This window comes from Myotis davidii, unplaced genomic scaffold (genome assembly GCF_000327345.1).
Source record: "Myotis davidii unplaced genomic scaffold, ASM32734v1 scaffold142, whole genome shotgun sequence".
NCBI lineage: Eukaryota > Metazoa > Chordata > Mammalia > Chiroptera > Vespertilionidae > Myotis > Myotis davidii.
The window spans coordinates 1,747,477-1,763,745 of NW_006294400.1; the positions used below are offsets into that span (position 1 = coordinate 1,747,477).

The window sequence follows — 16,269 nt, forward strand, 5'->3', positions numbered from 1 at the left end:
AGAGTTGGCTGGGAAGGGTGGAGCACACTGGCCAGGACGCTCAGTCCTGTGCTCAGATGGTGCCACAGCGGCCTCTCCACGCCCTCCCTGGTACCAGGAGGGCTCTCCTCTTCTTCCACAGTGTGCAGGTCATCGGCTAGGAACATTCACTCTGCCCGGCCGGACCAGCTGCTTGGAGATTGAGGGTGGGGGGCGCCCTCCTGGGCTGTAGGGTAGGGTCCAGGCCAGAGGGGCCTTACTCGTCTGGGGAGAGCAGGGGTGAGCTGGAGCCCTGGGCCTGCAGGTGTGGACGTGGGCCGGAGGGCCGGGGGCCAGGCGGGCGCTCAGCTGCTGTGGTAGATCCGGAGGCGCTGGGCGATCTCCTGGCGGCACAGCGGGCAGGTGCGCAGCGGCTGGCAGCACTGCGGGCAGCAGCAGACGTGGCCACAGTTGAGGAAGATCATCTGGGCCTGAGGAGAGAGCGGAGCGCCTGAGCCTCCTGGCCATCCAGAAACACGCCACACAGCAGGGGCACGCCCAGCCCTCCCTCTGCTAGCAGTTCGGCACTCCTTCATGTTTTGTTAAAAACCTATAAATGCCCGTAAGCCCCGCCCCTTTCTAATATGAAACTGGATTATATGCTCCGATGTTTTACGACTTGCCTGCCCCCCTCTCTCGGGTGACAGCTGCGGTGCCCTCTGGATGGAACCAGCCCTGCTGCTGGACGGGAAGGCTGTTCCCAATTTTTGTGTTGTTTTGTGTGCACTTGCCCAGCCCCCAGTCTAAAAGCAATTCCAACATTATGGCCTAGAAGCCACGTCTACGCTTCGCTTCAGTGTTTCCTCCTTTTAGGAATTTACCGTAAGGCCATAGTCTAGGGCGGTGATGGAGAACCTACGACACGCGTGTCAGAGGTGACACGCGAACTCATTTTTTTGGTTGATTTTTCTTTGTTAAATAGCATTTAAATATGTAAAATAAATATCAAAAATATAAATCTTCGTTTTACTATGGTTGCAAATATCAAAAAATTTCTATATGTGACACGGCACCAGAGTTAAGTTAGGGTTTTTCAAAATGCTGGCACGCCGAGCGCAAAAGGTTCGCCATCACTGGTCTAGGGTGTGCTCCCAACTCGTTCCAGGCTGCTCAGCTCAGCACTGTTTGTAATAATGAAATTGGAAGCCAACCTATGGGGCCCCAAAGCAGGAATTTGGTTAAATTTATAACCAATGAGTCCTTCCACATCATGCCTGCCCCGGGTGTGGAGAAGACCGAGGGAAACCAAATGCTCTAAAATGGCCGCCTTTTCTAAGTAGGGGCGCACGGTGGAGGGAGGGTGAGTTTTAATTTTATATGCTGTGTTGTACATGGAACCACAAAAGACCCCAAACAGCTGCAGCAATCTTGAGAAAGAAGAGTGAAGTAGGAAGGATCACAATACCAACATCAAACTATACTATAAAGCATTATAACCAAAACAGCCTGGTACTGGCACAAGAACAGTCACATAGACCAATGGATCAGAACAGACTCCAGAAATTGACCCACACCATTATGGCCAATTAATATTTGACAAAAAAGGCAAGAACGTACAATGGAGTAAAGACAGTCTCTTCAACAAATGGTGCTGGGAAAACCAGACAAACACATGCAAAAAAGATGAAACTAAACCACCAACGTACACCATACACAAGAATAAACTCAAGATGGACGAAACACTTAAAGGTAAGCCATGAAACCAGAAAAATCTTAGAGGAGAACATAGACAGCAAAATCTCAGACATCTCATGGAGCCGTATGTTTACAGATACATCTCCTAGGGCAAAAAACCAGGAGAAAATAAACAAACGGGACTACATAAAAATAAAAAGATTCTGCACAGAAAAAGGAAGAAGCCACCATCAAAGTGAAAAGGGGACCCACTGCCTGGGAGAACATACTTGCCTGATAAGAGGTTAATATCCAAAATATATGAAGTACTCAGACACTCAACAAAAGGAAGACAAGCAATCCAATTAAAAAACGGGCAGCAGATCTGAATACACATTTCTCCAAAGAGGACACACAAAATGGCCAAGAGACATATGAAAAAATGCTCGAAGTCACAAACCATCAGAGAAATGCAAAGAAAACCACAACGAGGTATCACCTCATACCTGTCAGAATGGCTATCATCAAAAAAATCAGCAAACAACAAGTGCTGGCGAGGATGTGGCGAAAAAAAAGGATAACGACCGCTTGGGCCTGACACGGCACCATCTGCTCTGCTGACTCCGGTGCCCCTTCTCTCTGAGCCGTGTCTCCCGTCCCAAGGGGTTTGCACAACTTCACGTTTGGGAATGACTCTGCGATCCCGCCTCTGGGAATATAATCTAAAAACCCCAAAACACCAATCAGAAAGAATAGATGTTCATAGCAGCATTATTTACAATAGTTAAGATTTGGAAACAGCCCAAGTGCCCATCAGTAGGATAAATGGATACAAAAGCTGTGGGACAGTTACACTGTGGAATACTATGAGCTGTGAAAAAGATCTCTTCCTCCTTGGGCCAGCATGGAGGGACCTGGAAAATACTATGCTAGGTGACAGAAGCCAAACCGAAAAAGACAAATATCACATGATCTCACTTATTTGTAGAATATAATGAACAAAATGAGTTGACCAACAAAATAAGACCCGAAACATGGAGGCATGGAACAGACTGATATACCTCGATGTGGGGTTGGGGAGACGAGAAGAGATAAACCAAAGAACTTAGATACTTATATGCACAGCCCATGGACCCGGGCAATAGGGTATTGAAGACCTGGGTGGGGGGGATGGGTCATGGCTGGGAGGAGGGAGGGAAGGGGAGGAAAATGGGAGACATCTGTAATACTGCCAACAATAAAAAAATATATTTAAAGCCTTCTGGGGAAAAGAAAACATAAATTTTTTTTTATATGCTGTGTTGTTTAGTTTTTACAATAAGAGTGAATGTTGTAATGTTTTTTTAAAAAGACGGTTTTAGAACAGCCTCTTCAGAGAAAATTGTGTTGTTGATATTTAACAACTTGAGAAATTTTCCTTAATGTATTTGTTAAGTAGGGAAAACACCCTCTTTGAAAAAAAAAAAGTCTAGCATTGCTCATATTTGGGTCATGGGATCATGGGTCACTTTTATTTCCTGTATTTTCCACGATTTCTAATGAACACCAGATACTTATATGACTAGAGCAAAGTGTTTAGGAAGACTACCCCTGGAGAGGCTCGGATGGCCGCGGGCAGGGCGCCGGCTCCAAACTTACCTCCCGTTCCAGGCACACCACACATTCGGAGGTCTGCACCTCCAGCTCCGCGGGGGGAGCCGACGGCCTCGCGGGCTCAGGAAGCTCCTCAGGGGCCGTGGGCTCCAGGGCCCCGAGGACCTCGTCCGGGGGTGGTTTCAGCAGCTCTGTGGGGACCAGAGAGAGGTGAGCCAGGCCTCTCCCAGTGATCCCAACCCCAAGGGGCTGACCCCAGCCCTGCCTGCCCGACATGGACACTGAGCTGGAGGTGAGGGTGCTCTGACCTCAGAATGGGGCAGGGGGAGCCTTACCACACACCCTCTTATTTCTCTTCTCTGAGTCCCCTGCCCCATCTGGAAAAGGGGAGAGCTGGGACCCGGGCAGGGGGCACAACACTGGCTAACTGGGGTCTCTTACGCCTAACGTCCCCGGACCTTTAAGGGCCATCCTGTCACTTTCAGAGATGAGACCTGAGCTCAGAGAGGGTGGCCACTTGCCCAAGGCCACAGCGCCACCTGGTGGTGGAGTCGCAGCACAGGAGCCCCTGCTTAGGGACTCGGGTGGAGGAGCCTCCCTCACAGCTTCACCCAGTGGCCGGGGAGACAGAGGAGCAGGGACAGGAGGGAGAGGTCCCCACGGCTGCTCCCCGCACCCCTGGCAGGGCCCCCAGCGTGCCCACTGCTCTCCCCTGCAGCAGCTGCCAGCCCTGAAGCCAGACATCAGCCTGGGCCCTTCCAGATGCAGTCTTTCTGATCATCACCCAGTGGCCACCACCGACATCCCTGAGTCTGCCTTCAGCCCTGATCCCCACCCGGATCTCAGCTCATATGTTTCATTGATTCTGTGGTTTGACTTACAAGCAGTATTATTTTATAATTGGAAATTCTGAGGGTTTTTCAAAGGTTATTACAACCCTAGACACTCTGAGGGTATCAGGGTGCCCCAAGCCATCGTGGTGAAGAGGCCCTTCTATACTTAATATGACACAGATGGAGGCCTGGGAGCAGTAAGAGCATTGGCAGGAAAATGCCCGAGCATTTCCTGTCCTTTCTGGAGCTAAGAAGGAACCATCCGCCACAGCCCGCTTCCTGGTGGGGTGGGCAGAGCCGAGGCATCACACCGGCAGCAGGGACACCCTGAGAGGGGGATTAGCTCCGGCAGCAGGGACACCCTGAGAGGGGGATTAGCTCCGAGCAGGGAGCAGCTTCTGCTAGCTCTGGGGTTGGTGGGAGATGGTGAGAGGTTTTGGATGCTGGAGGGGTTCGGAGTGAAAGGTACCTGCAACTCTGCTGCAGGGAGGTGTGTCTGCTAGGGTGTCACCTTTGTCTCAACCCCTCAGGTGGGCACTGTTGTTATCCTAACATGTTCGCCGACGTTAGGGCGACCCAAGTCCTGATGCCAAACCCTTCCTGACCTGAGTGCGATGGGGCCATGCAGGGGGACAAACATCTGAGGAGGCTATTTTGCACAAGACTTGATACTGAAGGGCTGGGAGCTTAATGACTTTTTCTAGGTAGAGTCAGTCCCTGCTGTAAAATTGGCCGGAAAACTGGTGTCTGTAGATGGCACGGCCCTGCCAAAAGCCCTGCCATCTGGGGACACAGCCAGGCAGCCTGAGCTCCTGCCTCACCCCTTCGGTCTGGGCTGGCACCTCTTTAGCCTCTGTCCCAAACAGATCCTGCCCGAGGCTGGCCCTCCCGTGGGCTTGCCTGAGGGGCAGCAGAGCCCAGTGTTCCAGCCGTTTGCTGGCTGTGTGATGTGAGAGGCGAGTTAACCTCTCTCTGCCTGTTTCCCACCCCTCAAATGAGGTTAACAATACCACCTGATGGGGTTGGAACGGGTGACACAACATGGTACCCGTGATATGGCTGGCAACTGCCTGGCAGCAGATGATGTTCGGCACACAGGAGAGCCGGTTTCCATGCCGGCCCCTACCCCCACCTCGGTACCTGCTCTCCCCTGGCCTCCGACGGGTGGAGTCCCTTTATGACCTGCACTTACCCTCACAACCCGTCACACACATCCTCACAGACACCCCAGCCCCAGTGCTGGGCACTGGATACAGCTGGTTTCTCCCTCGATTCCAAGGCCCCCGGGTGTGTGAGTCCCGGTGTCTGTAGGGTGGGTTTAGGGAAGGTCACGGGACAGGGAGGCGAGGGCCCCGAATGCTGCAAGGAAACTCCCATTTTTGTGCCTGTTTTTCTCATTCGTAAATCCTGTTCCTTCAGGAAGGAACCTTAAGGACTGGCAGGGGCTAGATCCAGCCTTTAGGGCTCGACCTGAGGAGTAAAGAGATGACTGCCCCCACCACAGTCCACACGCAAGGTTGGTGTCGGTACCTGGCGGGATCCTGGCCGCGTCCAGCAGCTCCCGGGCCCTCCGCAGGATCTCGTGTTGCAGGCCAGCTTCTGAGACTCCCACCTGCGGAGTCCAAGGAGCGCAGACTGTGGCCTGGGCTGGGCCGGAGCCGGCCACACAGCACAGAGCCACGGGGGCCGCCTCACTCCTGGCTGCTGGCGCCTTCAGCAAGGGGCCCTGGGGCATCTGCTAATAGCAGAGCTTCCCAAGAACTGCAAGAAGAGCAAGCCACCCTTGGCCAGGTTGGGCCCGTGGCCCAGCGCTGCGCGGACCTCCCCCGAGAGGCTGCTGGTACCCACCTTGGCCAGGTCCCCAGGGCTCATGCGGCTCAGCATGTCCAGCGAGATGCGGTGATGGGCAAAGATGGGCAGGTAGTGCTCGGCGGACAGCTCCACCAGCAGGGCCGCCAGTGGGCGCTCCATGCCCTCTTCCTGTACAGGGAAGAAGAACAAGAAGCCAGTATTCACAACAGCAAACAAAGGGTGTGAATATATATAACCGAAGTGCAAAATGTATTCTTGGAACTTTCCCTTCAAAAATGCATGTGTAAGCGCAGAGAGATGGATGTACAGGAAGTTCACTGTCGCTCTATTTGTGAACTTGAAAACAGTAAGCAACTTAAGTACCATTGGGGGGACTGTTTAAATAAACGAGGGCCTTCCATATGCTACATGGTATGCAGCTGTGGGGAAACAATGCGGACTCTACTAGTACTAGTACGTGTCCAGGCCTGGACAGCTGCCCATCACCACTAAGAGGAACAAGAAGCTGCCAAATAGTATATCTAGAAAGACTCCATTTTTATTTAACATTAAAAAAAAAAAAGTGTTGCCTTAACTGGTTTGGCTCAGCGGATAGAGCGTCGGCCTGCGGACTCAAGGGTCCCAGGTTCGATTCCAGTCAAGGGCATGTACCTGGGTTGCGGGCACATCCCCAGTAGGAGGCGTGCAAGAGGCAGCTGAATCGATGTTTCTCTCTCATCGATGTTTCTAACTCTGTATCCCTCTCCCTTCCTCTCTGTAAAAAATCAATAAAATATATATATATTTAAAAAGTGCTGGGAGGGGAGAGGGAGGAGATGGAGACAGGGAGAGAGGGCCACACGGCAGCACTGTCGCCGCCTGTGTTAGCACGTGCGGAGCGCCAGCAGCTGTCTGCTCTCACGGGGATGGACCCTCCCTCTCACTCTGTGCCCCGGGTCCGGCCACCGGAAGCAGGGAATGAAGCTGGAATCAAGCAGCAGGGTACCCCCGAGGCTCCCGGTGCGGGCGGTGCCACCAGGCCTCACCTGCAGCTTCAAGGACAGGGGCTTCTGGTTCAATAGCCGTTGATACTGAATCAGCCAGTAATTTTCCTGCTTGGTTTCACTTTTGGCTTCTAACTCCGTCTGCCAGAACGAAGTTGATGCTGTTAGTCACAAATCGGTGAGTAAAAGCAACGACAATGATGGTGACTGAACTGTGCTCCGCTGAGCGCGTGGACGGCACGTGGTGTCTCACAGCGTCCCTGTCCGCTATCATCACGGCACGTCAACTACAGGCAGGAAGGCAGGGAGCAGCACTGCCCCCAGCTGACCGCCGAGAAGGGTCTCACACACGCACCTGGTGGGGGGCTGCCCCTGGCTGCTGCACCTGGCACCTTGCTGTGCACCCGCTAGTCTGGGAGGGACACTGTCTCATCTGCTGGTGGGAATGGCCAAGCGCCAGGCAGCCACCTCCTTCTCCCAGAGCTCCGGCTGGTCTCCGGGTGCCAGGTAGGGAAGGACAGAGGAGTCCAAGGACACCTCCGCTGTCTGACAAAGCTGGAGACTCGTAAACATGCTACTGGAACGGATTCCTTCCTTCCGGCACCCAACCGATATTCCTGGAGAGCCGTCTGGGCCAGGCACTGTCCTAGGGGCCGGGGACAGAGCAGCGGACAAATGGCACTGACAGCGGCTCCGTGCGACTGTGCTGTGCACACGACGCCCTTTTACTAATTCTCACAACTGCAATGGGCTCCACTGCGCAAGTGAGGAAGCTGAGCGTCAGAGTGATTAGCAGCCCAAGGTCAAGGCGCTGCCCGGTGTCAGGGCCACGATCCAGAACCGGGTCTGTCCTGCTCTGGGGCCTGGGTCTGAGCAGCGGAGCCGGCCCATCCAGGACACGGGGGTCTGATGTGACACAGGAGCAGGGTTTCAACACCGGGACCTGAGTGCCCTTTGCTGGTCACTCCTGGGCCTTGCCTAGCTGGCTCCCCTCTCCTGGCCTGGGCTGTGGACGTACCTCTCTTCTGGAACCCGTGGCCCTGAACCTCATGTTCTGCTGAGGTGCTGCTCCCTCCCCTAGTGAGTCCCTCACCGCCCCTCGAGGGCAGGAACCCGGGACCAAGTATATGGCTGCTCCTGCACGATGCCCGCACTACAATTTGTACACAATGCAGCGAGGCAGCGGGAGGGAAGGCACCTTCTGATGGGCACAAGCGTGGCACTGGGGCTTGTGCAGGGCTCGGAAGTTTCGGAGCTGGTCTGTCTCCTCCGTACCCTGCACAGGGCCTGCTCTTGGCGCCCAGAGGGTGCCTGGAGCAGTACTGACACCAGGGGAGTGCCTCGGTCCTCCACCCCAGCCAGTGGGCTGGCCTCCGTCCTCACCACTCACATGCACTTGGGATCTGGAGGACGCGACCTGGCTGCTACCTAAATGCAGCTCTGCCACTCTAATGACGTGCCAGAGTGACACCCATGTGGGCACAGGGGACAATTGGGTACTTCCTGTCAAGGGCTTATTAAAGGCCTGCCCTGGACACAGCCAGTCCTCTCCTGGGCTCAGCTGTTCTCAGATACTTAGCTGCAAAGATGGTCAGAGCGCACTGCTCATGAAAGCAAAGAACGGGAAGCAATCTAAATGCTCAACAGGCCAAACGATGGCCTATCCCAACGCAGCCATGAAAAGAATGCAGAGGAGTATTTCAGTGACCCGGGAGGAACAGGTGGAAGCGAGCTGGTCACCCAGGGCTCCGCACTGTTTTACGTTTAAGCACGTGCACACGTAGCTACAAAGAAGCACCACAACATTTGAAAAATGTTCATCAAACCGTTAGCAACAGACAACTCTCAGAAGTGAGACTCTTCCTTTGTAAACGTCCATGTTTTCTACGATGAACAAGTATGATGTGAATAACGGAAGTGTTTCTGAGAACGGCAAGTGTGTGGAGGGCAAGCAAACCCGTGTTCGGCGCTACGCGGAAGCCCAACGCACCAGGATTGCCCGGAGCTCCTCCTCTCGCTGCGTCTTCTCCTTGAGCAGCTGCTGGAGCAGGGAGCTGAGGGCCCAGCGCTGCTCTGAGATCATCTCCTGCAACACAAGACCACACCCAGTGCCCCCGGAAGCTCCCAGCAGCCCTGGCGCCAGAAGGCCCAGGGCACGGTGGCGGGGTCCCCCGCAGGGTTCTCAGCTGCCAGCCGGGGGCTCATGGAGGGCTGACTCAGTTCAAGTCTCTGCCCACGATCTCAAGCTGAGAATTAGGGGGCAGAGCCGAGGGGCCCCTCTGCCGGGCAGCCCCTCCCCACCTGCTCCTAAGCCGCCCCCTCCCTGCCCCAGGGGGCTAAGGCCAGGCATGGAATCTAGTGACTGATGTCGGTGGAGTGGTAAGAAACAGCAAACAAAGGGAACGACAAGCCATGTGTCCGACCTCCTCTCACTGAGCCCACAGCACGTGGGGCAGACGCATGGCGGGGAGGGCTGTGGAGCACCAGACAGACTGAGGTGCAGAGGAGGGAGAGGCCGCCCCTCCCCCTCCCGCCCAGGTCACACAGCAGGACTGCGCTGGACAGAACCAGGTCCAGCCTTGCAGTCCAGACGCCGCCGGCCAGTCCCTGCGGCCCCTTCTCTGTGAGCAGGACAGCAGGCCGAGTCACAGAGAAGCTGCCTGCGGGGAGCGACGCAGCGACGGCTGGTCCCTCTCCCCCGGACATCCCTGCGACACCGAGAAAGCTCCTTCCCCAGAGGATGTCAGCCCGAGTGGAACCAGCGCCCCAGAAGCATGGCTTAAAGAGACAGGGAGCTCAGCAGCAACCCCGCTCCAAAACAAAGAAAACGTGGAGATGGAGATGTCACCTGGTGAGCCTTGGCAATGAAACCCTCCTTCCTCTGACCCTCCTGCCTGGCAACAGCTGACCCGAGCCCTCGGCTTGGCCTGCACTCCCATCAGCCTTCTGGAATTGGGGCACCCTCCAAGGTCACAGCCACGGAGGAGACCTGCCCGGCTTGCTGGAGAGGTGGTGGGGCACCGGGAGGGGACTTCAGGGGGCACAGGGGAGGGACCGGGCAGGCCGGGGAGCCCTACATACCTGTAGTGCCTCTGTGTCCAGGGATTTCCTCTTTAACTCCAGCTGTGTCAGCTGCAATAACTCAGTTTCTATTAACTTAATCTAAACAGAAGATGAGACAGGGTGTTTTTTACTCACATTAACCATAGTTCCAGTCTGTGCTCTCTGATGGCCAAGTGGGGTCTGAGAACCTGCTCTGGGGCTCTCTGGGATGAAGGGGCCCTGAGTGCTTTGGGCAGGGTGTGGACATGCCTGCCTGGTCAATACTGCTGACCAATTTTCCTGCTTCCTCTGCAGAGCTGTCCCAGACGGGAGCAGAGGGTCATGGAAGTGACTGAGTAATAATAAGAGTCGTAGCTGATATTTATTGAGGATTCTGCATGCTAGGCCCGTGCTGGACACTTTATATGTATCGGTTTGTCAATTCTCCTCTGGCTCTTAGGAGGTATTATTGCCTCCATTTTACAGACAGGGAAACTGGGGCTCAGAGAGGTTAAGCAACTTGCCTAATGACACAGAGCAGGTACGTGAGTGAGCCCTTTCCCTGGATGTGCCTTCTCAGGGTCTAAAGGGGAGCAGCTGGCCTGGTGGGTCAAAACCGCCCACAGTGAGACTATCTAGGGGTCACTGCACACCCCAGGGTGTGACTGGGGACTTTTAGCCCTGGGGGTCAGACCCCACAGCCTGTGCCTATGACCCTATGACCCTTGTCCCTAAGTTCCTAGGTCCCCACCAACCCCTGGTCAGAGGAATGAGCTTCATGTCCGGCTATGGGGGTTTGAAATTAAAGAGGGAAATAAAAAGGTAAGCTGGTTTTGGCCAAAAAAGAAAAGAATAAAAAGAAAAAAAACCATGCAAAATGTGAAATTCAAAGTGTTGAGTACGATGCGATGAGCATTCCCACAGCCTGAAAGCTCACTTCACCTCCAGCCCGCAGAGCGCACCTCACCCTCAGGAAGCCCAGAGTCAGACGGCCCCGAGGCCACAGCGGTGGGGCCCGCCCAGAGCCGGCCCGAGGTCAGCCTTGGCCCTCTCCGCCAGGCCCAGCTGACGGAGGCCCTCCCTGCTTCCTCAGGTGGGAGATCCCGTCTGTCCCAGTTCAGAGCTGATGGGACACTGGGGTTTCAGCCGGCTGCCTGCGGAGTGCTCAGCACAGGCTGCCCCTCGGTCAAGGCCCAGCTGCCCTTCCCCTGAGCCCTGGGCACCCACAGTGCTGCCTCGGGCAGCTGCCAACAGCCCCTGACCGACGTTCTGGGAGGAAAGGGAGCTTCTGCAGGGAGACCTGCTGAGCTCCTGTGAAGGAGCCAGGATTCAACTGTAACTGCGCCTGTCCAGCCACCTCTGCGTGTCTCTGAAGGCTGACGAGACAGGTCTAGAAGGGGGTCCACGACCCCCACTCACCTGGTTCCTGATCTGCCGATGCATCAGGTCTTTCTTCACCTGGAGAGCCTCAAATGCAGCCTTCTGCATGGCGCTCTGCAACGAGACAGGCTGCTGACAGGGCCTGCCTGGCTTCCCAGTGGGCGGCAGACCAGAGTCGAGCGGACGGTGCAGTGGGCTCGGAGGTGAGCCCAGGTCCTGCAGCGCTCTGTGGGCTTCTCCTCCGGGGTGCGATTGCACCACTCCCTGCCCTTTCAATCCTCATGATGGAGCCCCCACAGCACAGGGAGTGGGTGTCAGCCAGGGAAAGGGGGTGCTTGTCTGGATTTCAGTGACCAGATCACCACCCAGAGGCCTCTCCCTGCCCCTCTCTTCCTGAGGGTTTGTACTAAATGCACTAAGCATGTGGGGTCTCACACGCTCTCTGGGACAGGGCTCCATGCAGAGTTCTGCCCCAGCGTGCCCTTCGTGCACCCCCGCCCTCACATCCTGGGCAAGGGCTTACCTCCTGCAGGATCTGGCTGATGGCTTTGTTCTGATCCATCTGCTGCCACGACAGAATCTGCTGGAACCGCTCATCCATTTCAGCCATGCTGCCACAAAGACAGCACATTCATTTACTCTCTCAACATTTTCTGAGCACCTACTATGTGCCAGGCACCTTGGAGGAGATCAAGATAAACCATTTATTCATTCAACAATGCTTATGGAGCGCCTGCTGGGGGTCATGTTCCAGGTGGGGCAGACACAGAGTCTGTCTGAATCCCAAGGCCTGGAAGGAGGTGACAGAGTTTGTGTCTGGGAGCTGGGAGACACCCATCCCTGTACCAGAACACCGCCGCCCAGGTGAGCCGCTCAGGCCCCGGGAAAGCTGTCCTTCCTCCGCACTAGCATCCGCACTCCCAACCCCGGCGTTTCTCGCCCTGGCAGTGGGTCTGCTCCCAGCCCCTAGAACAAGTCTAGTGATTTTGGCACAAAAACCCAAACTTGCAACCTCATGTATGTCCATACTTGGGTGCATCTTGGCTTTGAGTTTGTTTGTTCATAACAATAGCTGTTATTTATTGAACCCTGTGTGGCATACCTTATGCTCATTAAAGGCTCCAGCCACTGTAGGGGAAGATACTGATTTATCCCCATTTTTCTAGTATGAAAATTGGGACTCAGAAAGGACAAGCAACTTGCCCAAGACATCACAGTTACTAGTAGAAGCACAATGTCATGCACCAGGAAAGAGGGAGAGAGTCCACACCTGAGGACGCAGGGGAGGCTGGCAGCTGCGCCCCCTGGCGGGGAGGAGACACACAGGGCTACTGCCTGTCCCCGTCTGGGGCTCCTGAGCATCGACTGGGCCTTTCTCACCTGGCTCTGTCCGACACCTGTGGCTCCCCCAACAGACACACCCGCAGAGCCATGGGGAACTTGGAGGGTCAGGCCAGAGTGGCTTCAGCATCAAAGGCAACCCCATCATCGTCCCCCCAGTGCACCCTGCCCCCGACCTGTGTGGATCCTTGGCGATGAGTGCACCCCCGTCAGGAGCACCCCGCCCCCCCACTCTGTCTGGGTTTGAATCCTGGCTCTGTCATCTGCTAGTTGTGATTCCTTGGGTGTGTCACATGGCTTCCCTGAGCCTGAGCTGACTGTAAAATGGGGCCAGTAACAGTAGAGTCCCTTGGAGATCCAATAAGCTAGTGCATGTCACGTGGCCGAGAGCCCGGCACAGGAGGGCGTGAGAAGTGGTGGTGATTACAGGCACCTCAGAGATGGTGTAGGTTTGGTTGCAGACCACCACATTAAAGGAAATACTGCAATGAAATGAGTCACAAGAACTTGGGGTTTCCCAGTGCATAAGTATGAGTTACGTTTACATAACTGTAATCTATTAAGTGTGCCACAGCATTATGTCTCAAAAAACAAAGCACATACTTGAATTAAAAAATTCTTTATTGCTAAAGAATGCTAACCATCTGAGCCTTTAGGAAAAATGGTGCCAACAGACTTATTGGAGGCATGGTTGCCACAAGCCTTTAATTTGTAAAAAACACAGTTTCTGTGGAGTGCAATGAAATGAGGTATTGTCACTTTCTCACAGCCCAACACAGAACCATGAGGTCCAGCTAGAAAAGTCACGGAGACCAGTCACCACCTGCCTCTGAGAGCATGGCCGAGGCTGGGGTGGCCGGGCAGGGGACTCCCTGGGCCCAGAGCCGGCTCCCCCAACTCCCTTGCTCTGGACGCCTCTCCTTACGTTACCTGGAACAGGCCTGCTGGACCAAGTTCTGCCTCTGAGACTCGTAGGTCATCTGGAGGAAGCGGTTCTTACAGCTCTCGGTCAGCATCTGCTGCATGGCGGCTGAGAGACAGGGGACGGGCTGAGGAAGGGGCAGCCTCGGGGGTTCACCTAGTCACCCACCCGATGGTCACCCTTCAGAGAAATCTCATTTTTAAGCCATAAAAGTAACTTAAGTTTGAAAGGTTGACTAATTGTAAAACACTGAACAACACACACAGAATCTCTTATCATCTGTCACCCAGAGATATTATCACTTTTGATACGTATTCTTCCAGTGACATGTAAATACATATTTGTGGATTTTTAAAATGAAAATTAAAACACTGAAAGCAGAGACTTGAGTAGATATGTGTGCGGCCACATTCATAGCAGCGTTATTCACAAGAGCCAACAGTGGAAACACCCCCAATGCCCACTGGTGGGTGAACAGATTAACAAAGGGTGGTGGATCCAAACATGGAATATTATCCAGCCTTAAAAAGGAAGGAAACTCAGAGGGAAGCTGCGACATGAATGAACCTTGAGGACATGCTAAGTGAAAGAAGCCAGTCAACAGAAAGAAAAATACCATGATCCCATGTATATGAGGCACCTAGAGTAATCAGACTCAGAGAGAAGAAAGCAGGATGGTGGGTGCCGGGGGCTAGGAGAGGGGAAATGATGAGTTGTTACTGAATGGGCACAGAGTTTCAGTTTTGCAAGATGAAGTTTCTGGAGATGGAGATGGTAATGGCAGCACACTAATGTACTGAATGCTACAGAACTATACAATTAAACGTGGTTAAAATGGTAAATTTTACATTGTATATATTTTACCACAATAAAACATTAAAATGTCATCACACTAAATACACCACTTCTTCCTTCTCATGAATACTTCCCCTCTCAAGGGGTCAGCCCTCAGCACCCTGCCCAGGTGACAATAGACAGGGCTGTCCACCCCTGACCCCCCAGCGGCCAGGCTCTGTTCCCAGGACCCCTCCCACTCCCCACCCTGAGACTCACAGGCAATCTCACGTCTTCGCAGGCTCTCTGTCTCCTCCTGGGTTATGGACATCAACTGTTCCATTCTTATTCTAGAAAAACAATCCATCCATTTCTTCAGCAGACATCACATTTCCAAGAGGAAATCCCATCAGAAGAACAGCACCTCCTGCAGGAAGTCCTCCTTGATGTGCTCCGCTGCATCACGCCCCTCTCCCCCGGGGCCCTGTTTACCTTCAGCTTCGTAGTTAGCCTTTCTTGTATAAAAAGGTGAACATTCCCTTAGAAAAATAGGCAAAGGACACAAACAGCCATTTCACTGATGCTTGGATATAAGTGACCAATAAACCCATGGGAAGATGCTTTACATCACTGGGAACTAAAGAAAGTAAAATCTTTTCAACTAGCAGACTGGTTGGGATTAGGAAAACTGATAACCGTAGGTGATGGCAATGAAGGTGGCGAAATGGGCACTTTCATAGACGGGCAAGAAGAGTATAAACTGGCAAAATGTTTTCTGGAAGGCAATTTGGCAAAACCTATCCAATGTCCTTTGACTATTTCCTTTAAAAATATTCACATAAACACATATAGGTATACTTAGGAGATATTCATTGTAACAGTATTTGTAATTATGAAAAACTGGAAACAAATTCCCATGGACAGAAGGCTAATTAAATAAGTTATGTTGTAATCATATAGTGGAATACTCTATATAGTTATTACAATAAGGTTGTTGGCATGGAAATATATCCATGAGACAATAAATGAAAATTAAAGTGTCTAATGCAAACTGTAATAAAAAAATAAAATAAGAGTAAATGAAAATATAAGAGGTAATTACATGCATGTATGTGCAGGCTGCAAGTGTGTGCATCTCTCCCGCAAACCGCCCCCCCCACACCACACACACACACTAAACAGGTTAGAGTGGCCTGGAGGGATAATCCGTATGTTTCTGCAAGTCCCACTTCACTGAAGAAGCGTGTATCCTCTGAGCCCTCTGCCCTGCCCAGGACCGCGGGCTGCCAGGGAAGCTGCACTGTGCACTGCTGGACCCCGGCCCCGCAGTGAGAGTGTGTGCCAAGTAAACGATGCCACCCCCACAGCTCAGCTTGGCCCTGACCACCCCTGGCTCCGCAAGTGCCACAGCTTCAGTGGGTGGGGTGACGGGGCTGCCGTGCCACCTGGTGGGAGCTCCCTACGGGAGGTCTTCCCCAGGGTGGGCGCAAGGACAGCAGCGAAGTGCACGCTCCTATTTGGGATCTCAGAGGAGCAGGAGGGATCCCATTGCTACCTGGAGAGGGGGAGGAGGGGGCCCCTCCCAGCTGTCGCTTTGCCTCATTAATATAGGGGTGTGCCTCAACGCAGTAAGTTCGGGACATACTGGAAACACAAAGAAAAAGAAAACATCACCGCCTCTAATTCCCACCTCCTAAAAATGTTCAGTGTAAACCACCGAGGGTGGGTTTTTCGCTTTCTGAGCACAAAAACACACAGAGTGCCTTCAAGAAATGATAGAAAAAAAGGATAAAAAATATGAACAATAAAATGGCAATAAATACATATCAACAATTGAATCTAAAAATCAAAATAAACAAGCAGAACAGAAATGGACTCTAGATACAATGAGCATTTTGACGACTGCCAGATAGGTGTGAGGTTGGGAGGATGGGTGGAAAGGGGGAGGGGTAAGAAG

The 16,269-nt window shown here is 53.3% G+C and overlaps 1 protein-coding gene across 2 annotated transcripts in view; it reads right to left on the reverse strand.

Moving 5' to 3' along the window:
• Nucleotides 1-6: 6 nt before the first annotated feature.
• LRSAM1 (leucine rich repeat and sterile alpha motif containing 1) overlaps nt 7-16,269 on the reverse strand; it is a 32,502-nt gene continuing 16,239 nt past the window's right edge. Inside the window, exons 16-26 of one of the 2 annotated variants that reach the window (XM_006768540.2) lie at nt 14,592-14,662; nt 13,547-13,646; nt 11,799-11,886; nt 11,315-11,389; nt 9,935-10,015; nt 8,844-8,939; nt 6,896-6,994; nt 5,907-6,038; nt 5,589-5,670; nt 3,271-3,416; nt 7-449 (exon numbers count right to left, since the gene is read on the reverse strand). In XM_006768540.2, the coding sequence (XP_006768603.1) occupies nt 324-449; nt 3,271-3,416; nt 5,589-5,670; nt 5,907-6,038; nt 6,896-6,994; nt 8,844-8,939; nt 9,935-10,015; nt 11,315-11,389; nt 11,799-11,886; nt 13,547-13,646; nt 14,592-14,662 (1,096 nt within the window). In that variant the 3' untranslated portion in view covers nt 7-323. The remainder of the gene's footprint in view (nt 450-3,270; nt 3,417-5,588; nt 5,671-5,906; nt 6,039-6,895; nt 6,995-8,843; nt 8,940-9,934; nt 10,016-11,314; nt 11,390-11,798; nt 11,887-13,546; nt 13,647-14,591; nt 14,663-16,269) is intronic. The other variant, XM_006768541.2, reaches the window with a different exon arrangement.